Source organism: Aspergillus lentulus (assembly GCF_001445615.1).
Source record: "Aspergillus lentulus DNA, contig: Alt08, strain: IFM 54703, whole genome shotgun sequence".
Lineage (NCBI taxonomy): Eukaryota > Fungi > Ascomycota > Eurotiomycetes > Eurotiales > Aspergillaceae > Aspergillus > Aspergillus lentulus.
The window spans coordinates 1,460,244-1,477,142 of NW_028322118.1; the positions used below are offsets into that span (position 1 = coordinate 1,460,244).

At 50.4% G+C, this 16,899-nt stretch overlaps 3 protein-coding genes across 3 annotated transcripts; 1 reads left to right on the forward strand and 2 right to left on the reverse strand.

The window, feature by feature from the left end:
- Nucleotides 1-185: 185 nt before the first annotated feature.
- ALT_3741 (elongation factor 2) lies at nucleotides 186-3,103 on the reverse strand (the record flags this gene model as incomplete). Its single annotated transcript, XM_033556328.2, has 6 exons — nucleotides 186-203; nucleotides 259-2,022; nucleotides 2,082-2,737; nucleotides 2,815-2,872; nucleotides 2,981-2,996; nucleotides 3,096-3,103. The coding sequence occupies 6 exons, from the start codon at nucleotides 3,101-3,103 to the stop codon at nucleotides 186-188; spliced, it is 2,520 nt and encodes an 839-aa protein (XP_033412219.1).
- Nucleotides 3,104-4,521: 1,418 nt separating this feature from the next.
- ALT_3742 (uncharacterized protein) lies at nucleotides 4,522-14,190 on the reverse strand (the record flags this gene model as incomplete). The annotated part of the gene is made up of 2 exons (XM_033556327.2): nucleotides 4,522-13,984; nucleotides 14,129-14,190. The coding sequence occupies 2 exons, from the start codon at nucleotides 14,188-14,190 to the stop codon at nucleotides 4,522-4,524; spliced, it is 9,525 nt and encodes a 3,174-aa protein (XP_033412218.2).
- A 507-nt stretch (nucleotides 14,191-14,697) lies between these two features.
- ALT_3743 (OSTA/TMEM184 family protein) lies at nucleotides 14,698-16,858 on the forward strand (the record flags this gene model as incomplete). Its single annotated transcript, XM_089599627.1, has 5 exons — nucleotides 14,698-14,801; nucleotides 15,045-15,132; nucleotides 15,186-16,199; nucleotides 16,256-16,620; nucleotides 16,681-16,858. The coding sequence occupies 5 exons, from the start codon at nucleotides 14,698-14,700 to the stop codon at nucleotides 16,856-16,858; spliced, it is 1,749 nt and encodes a 582-aa protein (XP_089455965.1).
- Between the last annotated feature and the right edge of the window lie 41 nt (nucleotides 16,859-16,899).

Consider the following 16,899-nt stretch of genomic DNA (forward strand, 5'->3'; position numbering starts at 1 on the left):
CTTCTCTAGGTATTCGAAAATCCACCTACGACATGAACCAAGCCCGTGTTGTGTCTCGTTTTGAAATTTTGCTCATTGAATTTTCCTTGTCTTTTCATAGACAATGTAGAGGGTTCGTCAATCTCATAAACATATATTTGCAGCCATGACTGACTGAAAACATATCAGGCGGGTATGGAACATTTTTACAGCTTGTCGTAGTACTATGAAAGGTGTTAGCAACGTATTTAGTGAGATCAGAGAGTACCAGAGACTTACGTTTTCGTAACCAGGGACCTGCTCCTTGAGACCCTTGCGCTTACGCATCTCAGTAACGGTCTGACCAGGCTTGGTAGTGGGGTCAAGAGGAGAACCACCAGGAAGAATAGACCAGTGGTCGAAGACGGACTGAGGGAAGGCCTGACCACCGGTGGCCTGGCGGAGATCGGCGTTGAAACCGAAGGACTCGGCGACAGGCAGGTAAGCCTTGACGTTGAACAGAGGGGTACCAGGACGCTGCTCCTCGGTGTAGACGTGACCACGACGGCGGGTGAGGACACCGTAGATACCACCCATAGCCTGCTCGGGAACTTGGATTTCGACGTTGAAGATGGGCTCCTGGAGGCCAGGTTCGGCAAGCAGGGTAGCGGCGTACAGGACACGCCGAGCAGTGGGGATGATCTGACCACCACCGCGGTGGATGGCATCAGCGTGCAGAGTCACATCAAGGACGTTGAAGCGGATAGAGCGCATAGGCTCCTCAGCAATGGGACCCTCACGGGTGGCCCACTGGAAACCAGAGACGAAAGAGTCCTTGATTTCGTTGAGGTACTGGACGGCCTTGGTCTGGTCAACCAGCAAGTTGGCACCGGTGGTGTCGGGACCGAAGCACCAAATCTTACGGGCATCGGTAACATCCCAGCCGAAGTCGTCAGCGAGGACACGGGCACGGGCCTTGAAATCGTCACGGGGGTTGATCTTGCCGGCCTCGATGGCGAGGGAGACCTCCTCGCCGAGGGGCTGAGCAGAGACGTAGAGACGGTTGTGCTTGTTGGGAGACTTGGACAGGGCGGTCATGCTGGACTCAGCACCGACAGTCTCACGGTAGGAGACGACAGGGTCTGAGATACGGAGAGGGACACCGGCGTGGTCCTCCTCGAGATCCTTCAGGCAAATTTCAAGGTGCAGCTCACCGGCACCGGCAACAATGTGCTGACCAGACTCGTTGATCAAAGTCAGGACACAAGGGTCAGACTTGGACAGACGCTTGAGACCTTCGACCAGCTTGGGCAGATCCTGGGCGTTCTTGACCTCAACACCACGCTGGACGACAGGAGAGACGGAGAACTTCATGACCTTGAGGTTGTGGGCGGTCTCGGAGGTGGTGAGGGTACCAGACTTGAGCAGGAACTGGTCGACACCAACCAGACCAACGATGTTACCAGCAGGAACATCTTCGATGGGCTCAACGAAACGACCCATCATCAGAATGGTACGCTGGATGGCCTTAATGAAGAGATCCTCCTTCTTGCCAGGGACATAGTTAGGACCCTGGATGCGGACCTTAAGACCGGACTTGACAGTACCGGCGAAGACACGACCGAAGGCGTAGAAACGGCCCTTGTCAGAGGTGGGAACCATCTTGGAGACGTAAAGCATGAGAGGAGCCTTGGGGTCACAGTCACGGATACCAATAGCGCACTCGTCGTCCATGGGACCCTCGTACAGAGTCTCCGCACGGTACTTCTGGGCAGTGACGGGAGAGGGCAGATGGATACAGATCATCTCCAACATGGCATCAGCGGCGGGCAGGAACTTGCGCATAATGACCTTGAGCAGAGCCTTGCCCTTGAGGTCCTTCTCGTCGTTGGCAAGCTTGATCTCGAGCTTCTCAACGAGGGTGAGGATCTCCTCCTGCTTGTCATTGGTGACAGCAGCGAAGATCTTGAAGATGGGGTCCAAGATGAACATGTTGAAAGCACGCTGATCGTTCTCACCGGTCTTGGTCCACTTCTTGGTCTTGGGGTTGAAGTAGTTGTCACCCTATGAAACGTGTTAGCTGGCTGGTTATGTTTTGCTTCTGGGGAAATGGTTCTACTCACCCAGAGACGCTCAAGCATCTTCTTACGGTCAACACCGAACTTCTTGGCGTACTTGACGGCGAACTGGCGGACGGTGAAAGCCCATCCGTGCAGACCGGAACCGAAAGCAACGGTACCGCGGTCGGGGTAGACCTGAACATCACCAAGAGCCTTGTCATGGTAGGTGGAGATGATGACGTTGACGGACTCAATGGTACGAGAGAAGGACTGGTAGAGATCCTCCTTGCTAACCTGAAGTTCGAGCAGGGCACGGTCGACCTTGTTAATGATAAGGACAGGCTTGATACGCTCGGTCAGGGCCTGACGCAAGACGGTCTCGGTCTGGACACAGACACCCTCAACAGTGTCGACGACGACCAGGGCACCGTCAGTGACACGGAGAGCGGCAGTGACCTCAGAGGAGAAATCAACGTGACCGGGCGAATCGATCAAGTTGACCAGGAACTCAGCACCATCGACCTTCTGGGGGATTTCCTTGAGATCCTCCGGGTCGGGGAACTTGGCATACAGGGAGATCGCAGTCGACTTGATAGTAATGCCACGGTCCTGTTCATCGGGACGAGTGTCCATGTAACGACCCTCGCCGGCCTTAGCAGCTGAGATGATACCGGCACGCTGGATCATGGAGTCGGTCAGAGTCGACTTTCCGTGATCGACTATGATCCCAATATTTCTTAGTATTTGTAATCAAGGAAAAATCCTGTCTTCATTCCCTCTTCGCGAAGCTACGTACCGTGAGCAATGACGGACATGTTCCGGATGTTGGCCGGACGGTCCATGAGGGACCGGATCTGCTCATGGTCAGTTTTGTTTGTCCTTCATCTCGTAACTCTGTTCTGCTCTTCTTGCTCTCTCTCTCTAGCGAGTAGGCTTGGCAAACCGGCGCGGGGTCAACGAACCTCTTCGATAGTGAAGCTATAAACAGCATGTTAGCAATCTTTATTCTATCCCATCCCAAATATAGTCTTCATTGCTGGGGGCTCGAGTATCGTCCAGGGAAGAGTGAAGACTTACTTAACCATTTTGACGGTTTTTTCTTTCTAAGCCGTAGAGGCGGGGTGGTGAGGTAAGGTAAAAAGGGTAGAGGGAAAGAAAAAGAAAAGTCAAAAGCAAGAACAAACGACACACAGAGGATCAGGATCGAGGACTAGCTCGACCTGACAGCAGAAATTGAATAGGACTTAAAGGACCTATGTGCGCTGCTCAAGAAGCGGGCTGAGGTGGGAAAAAGGAAGTAGAAGTGCGGTGGTGGTGGGAAGAGGGGAAAAAGAGGGAGGGAAAGCGAGGAAGGACGGCGGGTGGGGACGCTGCAATATTATTTGTGCAAGAGAACTCTTTTTTTTTACCCTCTTGATTTTGAAATCTGGGATGTGCGTTTTTTTCCCGTACTGTTGCCCTGCCATTATTATTACTATTGCCCCTCAGATTTTTCCTATCGTCTTACAGCCTACAAAAGCCCTGGAGGTTGATACCTTAGGTACCTATGTGCCCCTCATCACTGCCCTGTACCATGTAGTATTATTATTATCAGAGCTTAGCAATCATCAACCCAGCCATGGACAATGGCAAATCCGTACTCCATTTATTGACCGACCAGAGGTTACCAGAGCTAGAGGAACTGACCAGTTGACTCGCAGGATATTCCTTCCCTCATGGATGACCTATGAACTGAGTTGCCAGAGTTGCCAGAGCTCTTCCACCGTGGTTCTTCCCTTCGTTTGAGTCACTTTGTGACTCGTCTAGCTACCAGCTATAGCTTCAAAGCTTCTTCAGAGCTAGCTACCATATTTGATGTCTGCTTCTCTAAACTCTGTCCTCTCGCCGAGGGCATTAAAGGGTGGCGTTGGGCTCAAGACACTGATATCACAATTATTTCAGTGACTGTATCAGAGTTACCTTACCACACCTCATCAGCCCACTTTGCTCTGTCAATTACTGTTACCTAGTCGTTTCGAAGTCCAAGCTAAAGATGACCCCGCTTACTGAAAATAGTTAGCTCCATTGAGGTCGGAAAGAAAAGCATGAAAATTTTTCAGGAAACAGATGCTCAGCAACCAATGAACGATCTTGTGAGCAACGACTTTCCCCACCTCACCGCTTAAGTTATCAGACGCGGAGTTAGGAATTAACGAGCTCGTAGCTTAACAATTACACGCCTTACAGAGGTAGCTTACCACATACAGTTCATCTCAAATGTAGCAGCTTCATGCAGGTCGATGTACTCATTATTATTGATAAGTTGATTTAGGCTATGTACAGTATTAGACATTATGCACAATGCAGCAGACTATCAAGGACTCGAAATCAGTCTCGAGAACTCCCAGAAGAGCATGTAAAAACGACCTACTCAGAACCGCCTGAGATGATGTATGGTCTGTGGCTGTCAAACACCAGCCCACGTGGTATACAGAGACTAACAGCCATGTAGAGGGAACAATGCTCATGATGATCCCAAAATCTTCGCGTATGCATCCTCCACTTCTTTTGCAATCTCCAACAACGTCACAATAATGATCTGATGCGTGAGGTTGGGCAGCTTGTCCCGTTGGAGCCCAATCCACTCCAACGGTGGGGTGGCCTCGCCCATATCCCGTAGCTGGGGCGTTTCGATCACTGGTGGTTCCAAAGCCGTATATGTGTACTTTGACTGGGGTACATTGACCACCGCTGTAATCTTCTCCTCTTGCTTATCCCCATCTCTCTCCGGTCCGGGTCCTCGAGTGATGCGAACCGCCGACGGCTGCAGCGGCTTGCCGAGTCGAGACGCCAACGCACGGGAATGGCGTTCCCACATGTCCCGGATGAAACTGATGCGCGAATAGTTCCATCCGACATCCACCTTGCCTTCGAAAGTACTGCGGAAGATGTACTCTATCTGCGGATGGCCCGGGGTCTGCCAAGTCTCCATACTAGCCACAAGCCGAGGCACCTTGAGGATCGTTCCCCCCCGAGACCCTATGGCGCGACTGACGATCTCATTGACTAGGAGATCCTCAATGTCCGTAGATGTGGGACGGTTGACGGCCGAAAGAGCGACACGCAACTGCCCCAGCGTGAGCCCAAGCGCACTGTGTATCTTGCCCTCCTTCAGTGATACGTAGAACCGTGCCTGTGCATCGTGTGCCTCCAGTTTGAAAATCTGGTTATCGAAGAAAGAACTCGGGAAAACACCGAGATTGACGTCGGTGATGCTCACGACCACCCCAGTGTTGAGAGATATAGGCGCCTTCTCAGCGTTGGTGTCTTTCGCTTTCTTGGCCAATTCCTTGGCTTGGGGTTCCATTTTTTCCGTAGCCACCGATGTTCTCCTGCGCAGGTATCTCTTAACTTCGCGCAGTGATGCTTCGTACGCTGCTTGTTTGTCTTGGGCCAGCCGCTGCCAGCCTTGGATCAGCGCCAGACATTGTGACGCAGTCAAGCTAGTACAGAATACTTGCACTTTATCTCCTTCTAAAATGCTGAAGAGTCGCTGTTTAGGCGCACCATTGGCGCCTCGGACATTGTACATAAGGAAATCGAACATTGAGATATTGGCGACTAGGAACGGTTGATAATCGAAAGAGACCTTGGCTTGTAGCTGTTGAAAAGAGATGGAGGCCTGAATGAGTGGAACAGAATGCGCATTGGGCTTCTCCTCCGGCCATTGAATGGATGTGCGAATCTTCAGTGTCTGAAGCTCGACCGACCCGCTCATGCGGCCTTTACTTTCTACCTCAGTAGACTTGAAACCAATGCTGAGTGATTGTTCTCGATCAGATGTCTTCCTCGATGACAGCCACAAATCGTTGACTGCGAACTGTGCCTTTCCAAGCGTAGACCCCAGATCAAGCTGAATCTCAAGCTTCTCAATGGCAACCGCACTATTCCACGGAAATGCTGGCGCTGCTGCCACTTGTTGGTAACGCTGAACGATATAAGCCTGAGGCTCATTTGACTCCGGTTGAAATGCCCTGCCGCCATTGGTCTCTTCGTTGGAGGGAACCCAGATTTCACGGAAGAGCAGGAGGTCTTGAACTTGCTTTGCGTTAAGCATCACTTGCATCGGACTGACTCGGAGCACAGCCGAAATGCCCTTCGAACTGCTCAGATGTTTGCTATTCATGAGAGACATGACGATGGACTTCACGTCAAAGCTCGCAGTCGACTCGTTTGAGTAGACATGCTTGACTGATGCCCGCAACGAATTGAAAGCTACCAGAACCGCCAAGAACCTCCCCTGCTCATCGGATTGCACCGTGTTGATCGTTATGTAGACGCTCTCGAAGCCTGCCGTGGCCGCTACTCTAGCGATGGGCTGGCAGCTAAGGCTAAACTCCTGTTTGCGAATCAAAATCCCGACATTCACCTTGCAACGACCGAGAATTGAGGCCGCATCTTTCGTATCGAATGGGGCTTCCTGCATTAGCTTCTGCGGCTGTAATATGGCGGCACTGGATGGTCTCCTTGGCTTGTCGTGGCCTTCCATGACCTCCTTGATGGCGGCGGTCATCTGCTTTATTACAGGAACAAGCGACGGGTATAGGACATTTGTCGAGGCATCAATCTTTAATTCTGCGTTCAATGCGGACACATCCTTGCCATTGTCCTCAAACTGGACTTTGACCGCCACCCCAGGGGCTCTGAGTGTTGCAGTGGTCGCTGCATCTCCTTGGACGTACTGCCCATACTTGGCTTCCGGCCGGCGACTTCCCGTCCAAGATGCAGTCAGCAGTGTTTGTTGATCGTCGGTGGATTTGCTCTGAAGAGACAGAATAGCTCCCGCAAAGTCAACGTCTACTAGTATGGAGCGTAGACGTTTGTTTCCAAAGAGAGGACGCTGTTTGTTGCTTTCGACGTTTGGTTTCGCAACCAAGACAGAATCCGCGTCACGTATAATCTGGCTAGCAGAAGCGATCGAATCCCGTATCATACTGGCTGGGAGGATGAAGTCAGATGTTGCTCGCACGTCTAGCGACTTTCCAGCGGCCTGGAGGGCCAGCAGAATCTCCGTTTTGTTTGAAGAATATGCCACATTGAACACCAATTCAGGCATGAGCGCGGAGTTAAGCGATCTCTTCCGCCGGTCACCAGAAGCCGGCACCATCTGTAATTGCATGTCTTCAATTCGAAGCTTGGCGGCATTGGGTCTGCTATTGGACAGATCCACCTGCTTGATACTGAAAACCAGATCATCAGGCTTGCGCCCTGATCTATGCTGCGGTAAGGTGGACATGTTCCATCCGATCTGAATATAGTTCAAATGCAATGAATACATGTCCCTGAATAAGTCATTTGGAATTGTCTCATCGCTGATCTTGATCTTGGGGATGTCTGGGGCTTGAGCGGTTAACTCGGCATGACCACGACGGCGTAACTTCCTCAGTCGCTTGACCTCGTGAGATAAGTCGAGCGTCTTGATGCGATCCTGAAGATGGCTAGCAATATCAACAACTAGCGCGGCCGTTTCGGAAAAGAGCTCAATATCAAACTTCTTGCTGTTCAGATGATATGCTCGCCTGGTTTCGCCATCTTCACGTGTCACGGACGTTCCCTGAAGTTTAGCTTCCACAGCAATACTGCAGAACGAACGACTTTGAGACGCTTCGCTTTTCTTCAAATCAAAGACGATATTCGAAGCGTCGATGTTAAATTCCGGGAACTCCATCGGGCGTCCTTGATCCAATCCATTGTCGAGTCGCATGCTTATCATTCCCAGGTTCAAGTCCATATCAGCCGAATATTCCTTACCATTGAGACCTGGAGCAGTAGCATGAATTTTCGTTCCTGCCATGGACAAACGGGCCTTGTAGAGAAGACCACGCTCTGAAGAAAGCGCTTCTTTTTGGTGCGAAGATTTATTGATGGCCAAAACTTCTTCGAGATGCAGCTGCAAGATCTCGGCATTCTGCTTAAGATCCGACACCAAGTGGGAAACTTCAGGTTTTGTTAAAGCACCCAGGAGACTCCGCACCGCGCTTGCCTCCAACTGAATAAGTTCAATAGTTGTATCGACATCCACCTCCATGCCGCTGGACGGCATGTTGACCATAACCCGCCCATTGATGGGTGGTATCTCTAATTGTGACAAAGCGCGGCGCCCGCCTCCTTCGTTCGAGTAGAAGGTATGGGAATTCTTCTTGAGGTCGAAATCGACCTCGATCTTGGATTCCGTCCTGGGCATGACTGACATTCGTGCCACCTTGCCAGCAATCGTGTAGGTCAACGATGGTAGAATACAGAAACTCAGCTGATAATCGCCCAAGAACATTGCGACATGGAAGTTATTGGAAGGGGATTTCTTCACCACCGTGCTCATGCCCGGCCGGGAGTCACTGAGATTCTTAGCAAGCCGATGAAGGTACCGGACCTCATCCGCTATCACTCGATCCGCTGTGTGCGCGAGGCTCACGGGGTCTTCTTTCATGTCATATCGCAGTTTCCTGCAAGATCCAGCAATCTTCCAGCCGTGAGTCAGTTCCTTCCTTTTCTCTTCCGTGATGCGCGAGGAGTACAAATACGGATCGCGGACGTTCCAAGCCATCAGCGCCTTGGAAAGACTAGATAGTTCAGCGGAGCACGTCTGAGCACTGAGTAATACACTTAGAACCTCGGGATTCTCCGCTTCTTTTGATTTGTGGACCATCGAGCTCCTCAGGCCCTTGCTATACATTGCTAGTTTGATGTTGATCCCGTCCAGTGTTATGAAGCCAGAGTCAACCCCGAGAATGAGATGTAGCTCGTTGTCTTCCATGGGCTGATCATTGGATGCCTGAGCAGAAGATGCGGACTCTTGCTTGGTCTCGGACATCGTCTTTAACACACCATCAACAAGATCGAGAATTTCCCACCGCAGGTGGAGGCCAACAGATGAGCAATAAGTCTGCGAAATGATCACTCTCGTCGGTTTCTTGTCAGGTAAAGTCTGCTGCGAGCTGATAGACAACGCAGATGACAAATCCTCAACGACAAAGTCACTCTCTTTCGGTCCAGGGTCAATGGTGAAGCGGAAGTTTTTGATTGTAAGCGACGCTGCTATTGCTGTAGGTATATCTGACGGCTCCGACTCTGATGTGTCCCAGATCTTTCGCATCACATAACTCTTCTGTACATGTGCCAAGTCCCAGGCACGCCACTGGTCGAAACCTGACAATACAGTTGCCTTCGCGTTATCCGGAATCGATATATTGTCACTGGAGCATTTCGAAACCAGGTCTCGCTGTTGATGTACTGGTAGATTATTGTAGACATTGCGAATCCGAGAAATGATTTTCCATGAGTCGTGCTGCCGTAAATGAGTGGGAGCAACCCTAAGAACATGCGAAATGCGAGTGAGGAACGCAGGGTCAGGGATGTTTCCTGCCGATTGGGTAAGGGAATATATCATAAAGCGAAGTCGCTTGCTGCCGACAGAGGAGCTATGTTCAAAAGACGAGGCGACAGAATCAAACATAGTTGTTGCCCGACGAACGAGGACGGCAAGTTGCTCCACCGATTTCGTGGAGCTGATGGTATCAAAGCCACGAACCTGAAGGTTAGTTCTAGTGATGGGTGCTGTCACCAGCCAAAAGCCCAAGTCACTAAAAAGACACCTGAACCCAGCCTTCTCCTGAAATGCATCCGCCCGGCCGCCCTCAACAAATCCGGTGAGACTCTGGGCTGCGGCATGAACGGTGAATTTTTTATTTATACCGGCTAGAAGATCACCTTTCTGTCTTTCAATCCTCGTCCGGATTTCTGTTCTCAGGTTGGAAATCTCGATGCTATACTCATCTCGAAACCCAACCTCATGATCCATAGGGGAGTCAGAAGCGTTGACCATTTTCGCAACTATGAATGGAGCCCGAATCGCAAAGCTCGTCGACTGTTTCGGTCGTTTCATTGACTTATCATGACCAACGATGTCGGATATGACGTCCTTCTGCAGCGAATCGATTATCTCAATCGGGTGACTCGGTTGCAGTTGCTCGATCAACGATGATAGCATGAATAGGAACTCGGGTGAGCAAGCGCCTCTAATTCCCGAAGGTAACTCGCATAGGAAATTCGTCAGAGTTACTCTTTCCTCGTCGAATGCTGAGAATAGAGGATCAAATTTTGCAACGATCTCTCCATCTCGAGAAACATCCCCATCTGACATTCGTCTTGTGGGAAGCTGCGAACTATCCAAGGAGATCTTGTGAAGCGTGAATTCGGGCATTGTCCATGCACTCGAGGACTTGGAGCTGGTTGTTGTATGGAGAGCCTTCGGAAATTCCCTGGCCTCGCTGTATCTTGATATGTCTCGAGCATCGTTATCAATCCGATGCTCGGGTTTTCGATCGCTTCCTATTCCCTGCTGATTTCGCAAAGACATCTTCTTGCGCCTCCTTCGCCCTCTCCCACTTCTAACGCTCGAATTATCTGAAGGCAAGACGAAGCTCCTTGAGCTTTGCTGGCTCCTGGAATCGGAGAGACTGTCCGCTGAGGATAACGTATGAGGCTGCTTAATAATAGGCTCAGGCATGGAAGGTATGGCAATTGTTGGAGGAGCAAGTTGATCATTTGGAGTGCGAAACGAACTAGGGTCAAGCTCTTCCCAATCAAACATGAGCCATGGTGTTCTTTGAGTCCTCTGGTCGTGCACGCCGATATGTTCTTGTTGCAATTTCCTATCCTCGTCGATATCTGCCCTCCGCTGTGCCATCCTCAGTTTAATCGTTGTCTGGAAAAGCGCAAGGGGAGATACACTCGCCGGCGACGAACTTCCTTTCAGGTCAATATCGCGGCAGTTAACCGCGGCGATGGAAAGATCAGGTACAAGAAGGCTCACGCGCTTTGAAAATGATGCATTTGCCCAGTCGTTGAATTTGGTTGTGATAAGCCCTGAGCTGAGTATCAAAGCTGCTTGCTCTGACAACACCGAGATATGAATTGGTTGTATTTTGGCACGAAGGAAGGTGACATCATGGAGCGCAATGGGAAACAGCGGCGGAAGAGCATTCTCTTCGTTATCGAAAGACTGATCGAAGCTCTGCAAGGCTGCAGCCAAGCAGCCCAAGAATTCCGCCGAACATTCACCAAGGATTTGCCCTACTTCAAAGTCCCAGTTGCAAACATAGGTCGGCTCCGAAGGAGGCAGGCCAAATAGTCGATGCCCGTGGATGAAAGTTCCATCAATGAACAGCTGAGTATCAGATATGCTGGCTGGTCCTTCAACCCTATGCACCTCCATAGCTGCTCTCAGAGGTGAAATTGAGAATTGAAGGTCCATGTAGTAGTTGGTAAACCGCAAGTCAACCTCCAAGGAGGGAGTTGTGAGCCGAACACATTTCAAGCGATCATACATATTCTCCGGCAGAAGGGCACAAGCATCATCGACGGCAACATGCACGATAACATCGAGGTCATTCGACTTCCGATTCGGATTAATTCCATTGTGGAAATTAGCTCGCTCCTCGGAATAGGCCAGTTCCTGAAATTCTTCAAGGGTTTTGAAATGCATTTCGTCTCCAAAATAATTTTCCCTTATCGTCATGAAACTTTTGATCAAGAATCCATATAGATAGAGCTTAGGAGAAACACCATGGATACTGAGCAACAAGGTGTCGGTGAGATCTGGCGCTGTTGAAAGATAATAATTGTATGAGCCTCCGAGAGAAAGACCGTGGAGCGTGGCAATTGATCGATCTCGCAAAAATGTGTGCAGAGTATCCCACTGCGGCGACAAAAAGTCTATTCCACCACTGTCGAGATAAACGTTGAACTTGACGGCATTTTGCTCCGGCTTGTATGTTGTCAAAGGAATCAAGACATCAGATGTCAGCTTCTTGCCCTTGATCACCAGCATCCGGTTGTCATCTAAATCGGAGGGATTGCTTATGATGTTGAGGTCATTGACGTTAAGAAAAAGCTTGAAATCGACGAACGATAAGTTGAGAGTATAGGTAAACGGCACGAAAGTGAAGTATTCCTGCGGGGGCCCAGACGCCCAGTCACTCACGAGATCAGTAAGAAGGAATATGTGATCGCGCAACAAAAACAGCTCCATGTTATGACTCTCAACGTCGAACGTCCATGTACGAAGACTGTTCCAGGAGAGGGGGTTAGAGAGATCGCAGGTGACAAGCTGCCTAGGACATTGCCACAGCAATGCATGATTGACACTGGAGGACAGTCTAGAATCTCGAAGATCCAGATCGAGTAAATTGTTGAATCCCCTTGTAGTCGAGGCCACCATATCCATAGTATAGGTGACAGTGGAGTCCCCAGCGACGCGGAGGGACAGCCAACCAAATGGACGAATGTCAGGGCCAAGGTTACTTTTATCACCTTCCGCAGGGCGCGATGGTCTTCTCTTTTGCTGCTTCTTTAGTTTCGTAGCTCCTTTGATTGCATCAGCTCGGCCTTTCCACAGCCAGTCTTTTGACGGCTCCCTCGTCGGGATGCGCAACATTGTCTCTTGGCTCATCTCCAGTCTCATTTTGAATACTGTGTTCCTTCTTAGGTCACCCGGAGCTAATGGTTCAGAAGACTGGGAGCTGCGGTAGGTGTTCGGGAAAAACACGTTCTGCAAGCCGACACGCTCCCTATCGGCCCAAGGCCCGTAGTTGATAGTGCCCCCATCCAACTTGATGTCGATGCCCCATTCTGGTGGTGGCGCGCCATTTATGTCTGAGGAAGCCGCAGAAGTTGACATCTTCCCAGGGTCTTGGTGAGACACGACGCATCCGGGAATATCCCAATAGTAGGATATGGCCATGCTTGGGCTGTCAACAAGTGTTGAAAATCTTCCATACTCAACAGAATGCCATTCTTCATGGTCGTCTTGAGTACTATCGTCCAGATACCGGGATAGGCCAATCCAATGGGCATCGTTCCGAAAGCCTGTCTGGTTTCTAGGCGTGTTTATGCTTTTGTTGTGATTATGAAACGACTCAACTGAAGTTTGGAAGTACGGAATGAGGTCCCGTATACTGTGCCATGCCCGTCGTTTCTGGAACTGGTAATTAAAAATAGTGTCTCTTTTGCGCCGCCTGCCTGTTTTGTCTTCATTCTTTAAACTTAATCCATCAGCAGCAGCGAGCTGGCTCTGCTTATAATCTGGGTTCGGTCGCATTTGTATAACAGGATGGTTGATCTGAAAAGAAAATACCTGACGGTAAAGATCGTACGGACCGGCACTGCAGGCTTCTATGAGACCAGTTCCACTGTCAAAGGTGGTGGTCAAGACTGATCTTGTGTTTTCATTTCCAATGACAATGGCGCCCTTGTCGCACGCGATTTTGAGTGGCAGGAGTCGGAGCAGCCTCGACAGACTCTCCCCTATTTCTTGTGAAGATTCAGCCACATTTTGTGACCCTCTCTTTTCCGTGTCATTTCCCTGGCGGGTTTCCTTCAATTGCGGCTCCGATGAATCTCTTCCTGTTTCTTGCGGTTTGGTAGCACTCGGTGGAGCTGTCGGATCATCGCCGGCAATCGGTTGGCCAAAGCCGGCAAGGATACTGTCGTACGCCGGCGTGCGATTGTATATAAACCACTCCAGGCCGTAGAACTGAATTGTAATACGACAGGGAAGGTTGTCCGCTCCTTTCAGGCATCCCTGTTCTCCTTCGCCATTGTCCCTGCCAGCCTTGTCCAAACTCTGAGTATCGGGGCGTTGAGATCCGGCCGGCGTCCTTTCATTGCTCGAACTCAGCAAGGACAGATCAGTATGTCTGACTGTGCGCTTCCAATAATGCCATGTTATAAATCCTCCGTGCACAAAGATTGTCTCGTTCACCCCGTGGTATCGGATACCTTTCCAGAAGATCCTACCTCCGAGTAGCGAGATCTGGAGCGCATGAATATCGACATATGCGCGGTAGTAGTGCCAGGTATAGGCGCGGATAGCGTACGACAGGAGAGTTGCGAAGAGACGGTTAAAGTAGAGCAGGAAAAACAGCACCCTATTGATCTAATTAGCAATTGGCGTCCTTTCTGGGGGTGAATACGGGGAAAGATACAAGATGCAAGATACGATGAGCTCAAGCAGGAAAAACCTTGGGTGTAATTAGTCAAGGTCAATATCTACTAGCCACCACGTTCCTTACCAGTTAAAGCTGGGATCAGGGGTTAAAGATAGGGTTGTCAAGCTCGTGCTTGTGCTGGCCATGTCTTCCTAATCTGGTGCGCCGATGGCCGCAAACATGGCGACTCAGCAAAGCGAGCGATCTCTCCTCAAATGAACCGGACAAATGGTGAGAAGAAGGCTCCGACACAACCTCATCGTACCAAGTGGATTTGTTTAATTCGAACCTCAGCAAACCATAGTGCTCAGTCCTCGCGTCGTTGAGAGGTTCTCCCTCGGCATTGAATTGATGAGGCTAGGCGGTGTCTTTTGATCCCTCCTGCCTACGCAATGCGGCACGGGACTTGGTCTGGACTTCTTTAGGTTATCTAGCTAGTCAGACAGCTTCGTCCTTTGTTGTTTTTCGGCCACGGGTCATATTTCGAGAAATATCTTGCTCTTGGTCTTATTTTCTCGAAGAGCAGCTCCTTTTATCTTCGAAGGATCATGTTTTGATATTTTGGTTATCACCGCTAGGTTGCAGCATGCTTTGCGGGTAGACTCAGGTAATCAACGAAACGCGCGGTCATGTACCGCGGAGTCTTCACGACAATGACTGCAGGCTCTTCTTCCGGTGGTACAGGGTCGAGGCTGGCTCGAGCTGTGGTGATAGTTGCTGGCGTCTCTGCACTGGTAGCTTCGATGCTGTCACTTTTGTGAGTATCACATGTAGTGCTGCTATTACCTCAAGGATCGCTGAGCTAACATCACCTGTTCTTTACAACTAGGTCCATATGGCTCCAGACGTGCGATAAGGCCCTTTCGAGCTCATCAGCTATGCGCTGACTCGTTCCACAGTAAAAATTACCGAAAACCGTTGCTCCAACGATACGTTGTTCGCATACTCTTGATGTTGGTGTTTGCTCCTAAGCAGGAGACCATGAGCTCATTCAACCTAGGGTTCCGATATATGCGGTTGCTTCTTGGTCAAGCATCGTTTCACGGCGAGCGTCTCTTTGGCTAGATCCTATTCGCGACGTCTACGAGGTATAGCAGAAGCTCTATTCCATTGCGCCTTGGTGTTGACGTCTGCTTGTTAGGCCTTCACGATCTACACATTCTTCCAGCTACTCATCAACTTTCTCGGTGGCGAGCGGGCTTTGATTATCATGACACATGGACGCCCTCCTGTATCTCATGCGTGGCCCCTGAATCACTTCCTTCCAAAGGTCGATATCTCGGATCCGCACACATTCCTGGCTGTCAAGCGCGGGATCCTCCAGTATACATGGCTGAAGCCTATTTTGGCCATCGCCTCAATCGTAATGAAAGCAACGGATACCTATCAAGAGGGCTACCTCGGCCTGGAGTCAGGTTACCTTTGGACAGGTATCGTGTACAATGTCAGCGTCACTGTTAGTCTTTACTCTCTCGCAATGTTCTGGGTCTGCTTGCACGACGACTTGCAGCCATTTCGGCCGGTTCCCAAGTTTCTCTGCGTCAAACTCATCATCTTTGCCTCCTATTGGCAGGGCTTCTTCTTGTCCATTTTGCAGTGGTTAGGGGCCCTGTCGAATGGTGTGGCAGGGTACACACCCGACAACCTCGCTGCAGCAATACAGGATAGCTTAATTTGTTTTGAGATGCCCATTTTCGCCATCACCCATTGGTACGCCTTCTCCTGGCACGACTACGCGGATCCAACCATTTCCGCCGCTCGGCTGCCGGTTGTGTATGCGCTTCGAGATGCCTTTGGAGCCAAAGATCTGGTGGAAGACACGAAGATGACTCTTCGGGGTGAGAACTACGAGTACAGGCTATTTGATTCCGGCGATCATATCATCCCGCATGCCGAGTCTAAATCTCGAGTCAAACGCGTGATGGACGGAATGCGGTACGAGCGAGGCGGAAAGGCAAAGTACTGGATTCCCAAGCCAGGAGAGGTCAACAGTCGAACTCCTTTACTGGCTGATGCAGAATCGAGTAACCGGAGTCGGAGAAGCAGTGCTCTGGAACGTTTCCGTTCAAATAGCGACATTGAAGAAACCACTCTGGATCCAAACGATGAGGAATTGTTCAACAAAGCTCGCGCCTTAGAGTTTGGGGACTGGAATGTAAGTCTTGCCCACATTGACGACGAAGGACGAAGCGGAGAATTGACTTTTTCCAGTACCCCGTAATTACAGCCAACGTCGTTCCAAGAGATCAACGTTTGCCGAATACCACAACCTACCAGAATGTTGAGCAAGCGGCCAAGCCAGTGAGGAGAGCCCGCAAGCCCAGAAAATCCCGTACAATGAGCGGGAAAAGTGAGCAGCGGGATGACCGCAATGGCTCGAGTCACTCGCGGCGAAAAGGCAGTCAGGAGTCGCCTTCCCTCAAACGCGGTTCGAGCTCCTTGACATCCCAAGGTTCCCACCGCAGCCAGTTAGTTGACCTCGTAGTTGAAAATCGAGAGGCTGAGGAGGAGGAACGGGCGCAAGCCCAGAGAGCTCTTGGTTCAGCCTGGGTCGAACCAGAAAACAAACACTTTCAGTAAGTTCAGGATTCTTTCGAGAATTGGTTGGGGAATAGCATTAATCATTTCACATTTAGGAGGCCTTCCGGTAAGCCAGTCGGCGAGCACGACACAGCATCGCCTGGAGGGGGCGGGAGCACCTCTAATGAAACCACGGAAGCTGTTAAACAGCCTGAAGAACCCGAAGAAGAAGAGTCGAGAACGCCAGTCTGGTCCTATGGGGGCCTGGAAGAGGAGAACGTTTGGGGTAAATAGATGGATGAGGTTAACTTCAACTGATGCCAAACGGCTAATGA